Source organism: Melampsora larici-populina, assembly GCF_000204055.1.
Source record: "Melampsora larici-populina 98AG31 unplaced genomic scaffold MELLAscaffold_88, whole genome shotgun sequence".
Taxonomy (NCBI): domain Eukaryota; kingdom Fungi; phylum Basidiomycota; class Pucciniomycetes; order Pucciniales; family Melampsoraceae; genus Melampsora; species Melampsora laricis-populina.
In genome coordinates, this window is record NW_006768852.1 from 124,073 (window position 1) to 127,278 (window position 3,206).

At 40.9% G+C, this 3,206-nt stretch overlaps 1 protein-coding gene across 1 annotated transcript; it reads left to right on the top strand.

The window, feature by feature from the left end:
* Positions 1 to 1,306: 1,306 nt before the first annotated feature.
* On the top strand, positions 1,307 to 2,360 carry MELLADRAFT_95721 (uncharacterized protein; the record flags this gene model as incomplete). Its single annotated transcript, XM_007418291.1, has 2 exons — positions 1,307 to 1,325; positions 1,393 to 2,360. 2 exons carry the CDS (start codon positions 1,307 to 1,309, stop codon positions 2,358 to 2,360), a joined length of 987 nt encoding a protein of 328 aa, XP_007418353.1.
* Positions 2,361 to 3,206: the final 846 nt, after the last annotated feature.

Below are 3,206 nucleotides of genomic sequence, written 5' to 3' on the forward strand. Positions count from 1 at the left end.
CAAAAAGATTGATAAAGTTTTGATTGATTAAGAGTGGTTTTGATATTGCTTTCTAGCCATCTTGAAAGGATTCTTATAGCTTTGAACTACAACTGAATGGGTTGTGCCAACCGGTTGGTCGGAATTTTGCCCAATCCCTATTATACAATATACCAAGTCTAGAGGCAATTCAAAATATGAGAAAAGCCATTAAATTCCAGGGTCGGAGGTTCCAACTCGCAAACAACCATGAGATCTGGTTGCTTAATTGTATTCTGGTATAACATATTTTGGTGCATGAGAGCATCCACAGTGGTGGGCTCCAAATTGGGGCCCCAAATTAATCCAGATGAAGTCATTTGGGCTTCAAAAGTGTACATTTACGGGATACAAAGTACAAATCCGGACTCGTGCCCGGGCACGTGCCCAGAAGTCCAGTTTCCCGGACACGAGGGAAAAACTGGGCAAAACTTAATTCCCACCTCACTGCCCAATTCTCTGCCCAGATCTGATCTCCGCTCAGATTCCACGCACCCAATTCAATACCCACATACCAGAATAACTTTAATTTCATGTCGTCGTCTCAAGATATACCCTCCGATACCTTCAATTCCCATGACCCTTCTTCCGAACCAGATCCTAACGCTACTCATCTCCAACTGGACCCTTCAACTCTCAGTCAGGTGCTCACTGGCGCGATTCAACTAGCTCAATCCGCCGGCTCAAGTGTTCCCAACAAAAACAAAATGCCCAAAGCTAAGAAACCTCGTAAATCAAAAGCAGATCAACCCAAACCGCGCTCGCCTCCTAAGTCAAAAAGTCGGAAACCAAGATCGAAGAAGTCCAAAAAGCCGAAATCTGATGATGAAAGTTCTAATGACGAGGATGAGAAGGGCCGCAGGACAACAATTCATTGGGAAAATGATGATAATGGGGCGGGGAAATCTTCGATGTACTTATTGCTCAATTGGCTTACAGATGAACATAATTTCAGTAGATTCAAAGATAACAAATCTGAAAAGCGAGCTGTGGCTGAAGAGATTGAAAGGTATTTCATTGATAATGGAATCACTTGGCGAGATGCGAACACGATCCGGAAAAAGGTAGATCTTTTTGTCTTATTCAAGTTTCTTTCCTTTCGTGATGTCTCAGTCTCGCTTTATTGATTTCTTTATAAATCAATATTCTTCTACAGATTATGCGATTAGAAGAGGCTTGGCGCAAAGCCGATGGTGAGCGAAACCGGACTGGCCAAGGCACTTTGATGACAGCGAAGGAAGTTAAGGCTGCGAAAGGTTGGGCTGATGATAATCCTGAGTGGATTAAAATGGAGAAGTTAGCATTTGGTAAGCAATCATGCTTGATCTTTGCATGTTTCCCTTATTCTAATGTCTCTTCTCGCATTCTTCTTAGTATCTATCTTGAAGAAGTGTAGATACTTCGTGGAACTGGAGCCCGTCTTTGGAACCCGACATGCTAACGTCAGACTCTCTGCCGCGCACGGTTTACCTGCACCTACTCAAGACCTTGAAAGCGAAGTTCAAATCGAGCGTGATTCAAGAGAACATTCAGTTAATTCGAATCTAGGTTATGAGGAGCTTCAAAGCCGTTCGATGCAAGAGGCATTATCGACTAATGCTGTGGAAGAAGGTTTAAACAGTGGTTCTGAAGAGCCCACTATGGAAGACTTCATGAATGTCTTGAATGACAAAGATGAAATTACAGATGACGGTCAACCCCCTTACACACCCACCCCATTCCGAGCGAGAGAATCTAATCAAGCCCAATCTCAAACTCAAACGACGTCTTCATCACTCAAGCGCACAGGTTCTAGAAACTCAGTGGACTCTACTAGCGTTGGGACCTTCAGCAAAAGGAGCCGAACTTCTGGTTCGGCGTCATCAATTCAGGGTCTCTTACAAGGACACCATTTCGGATCAACCCCACTACAAGCGAGTTCAAATGTCCGAGCGGATCCAAACATCAATTCTTTGGAGCAACAAGTCTTTTTTAAACATGGTCAAAGTATGGAACGTTTGGCTCAGGTAGTTGAAAACATGGGTAGCTCTATTTGTGGACAACAACCGAAACAAACCGAGTTCAGCCCTGAAGAAGCAAAGAAAAAATCTCAGATTGAACTGGAATTGGTCGATGTGAAGTTAAGTAGTGATAAGTTTGATTTGGACTCGCGAAAGGAAAAACATTCACTTGAGATGAAGCAAATGAAAGCGGAATATGAACATCAACAAGTGGCTAGAAATGCTCACCTGATTAGTACCTTGATGAAAGAGCATAATCTCAGCCTTCAGGACGCAATGCTTGCTGCACAACACGCACAATCAATGATGCAATCGACTTCCGGTTCCGGTTCAGGTGTTTGAATACTTATATCTCTTATACTTTATTTTTGGACTTCCTCAAAACTTCAAATCTTTAAAAAAAAATTAAAACCTCTTCCAATTCATTTTTTTTATTTGTTTTACATCCCTTTTTGATATCTAAAATGATTCCTCTTAGTATTAAATAGGTGTCAATTGTCTTGCTCTTGCTTGTTTGCACTCAATCTGAAAACTTTCTTTTTGAAATCAAATTTGTCTCGCTCTTGCTTGTTGGCACTCAATCTGATCAATTGTCTCGCTCTTGCTTGTTTGCACTCAATCTGTAAAATTTCAATTTGAAATCAAATTTTATTATTTGCCACTTTCGAAAAGTATCAAATAGATACTTTAATTGCACCAAAAAAGAGAATCCACCAAAAATAATCTTCAACCAAAAAAAGCGAGAAATTAACTGAAACAATTCCACCACAATGAGATCACCAAATCTAAGTAGTAAATTTAAGTTATGTAATATAATAAATATCTTAATCATTTTGTCTGGTCATTATAAATTCAGCAAACAGTTGATCTCTTCGACGTGTATCTCGCTCAGTTCTTAAAATTGGATTGTCATTTTCAAAATTCGGGGCACCAGGAGGTGCGTGTCGACGGCGTGGTTGGTATTCGAGAGCTTCGTCTAACGTACCCAGTACTCCAGACCAGTCCTCTTTGATTGAGATGAGGAAGTTATGTAAGATCAAACATACTTCTATCCAGTGGTTAGCATGCAACGCAGTCAAGGCGTCCTTGAGCACTAATCTAAGTTCCTTTAAAAGATTGAAATCTGACTTTCAACGTTCCGTTACTATGATCGATGATGACCCGTGACACACTGATTGCTTTATTGAA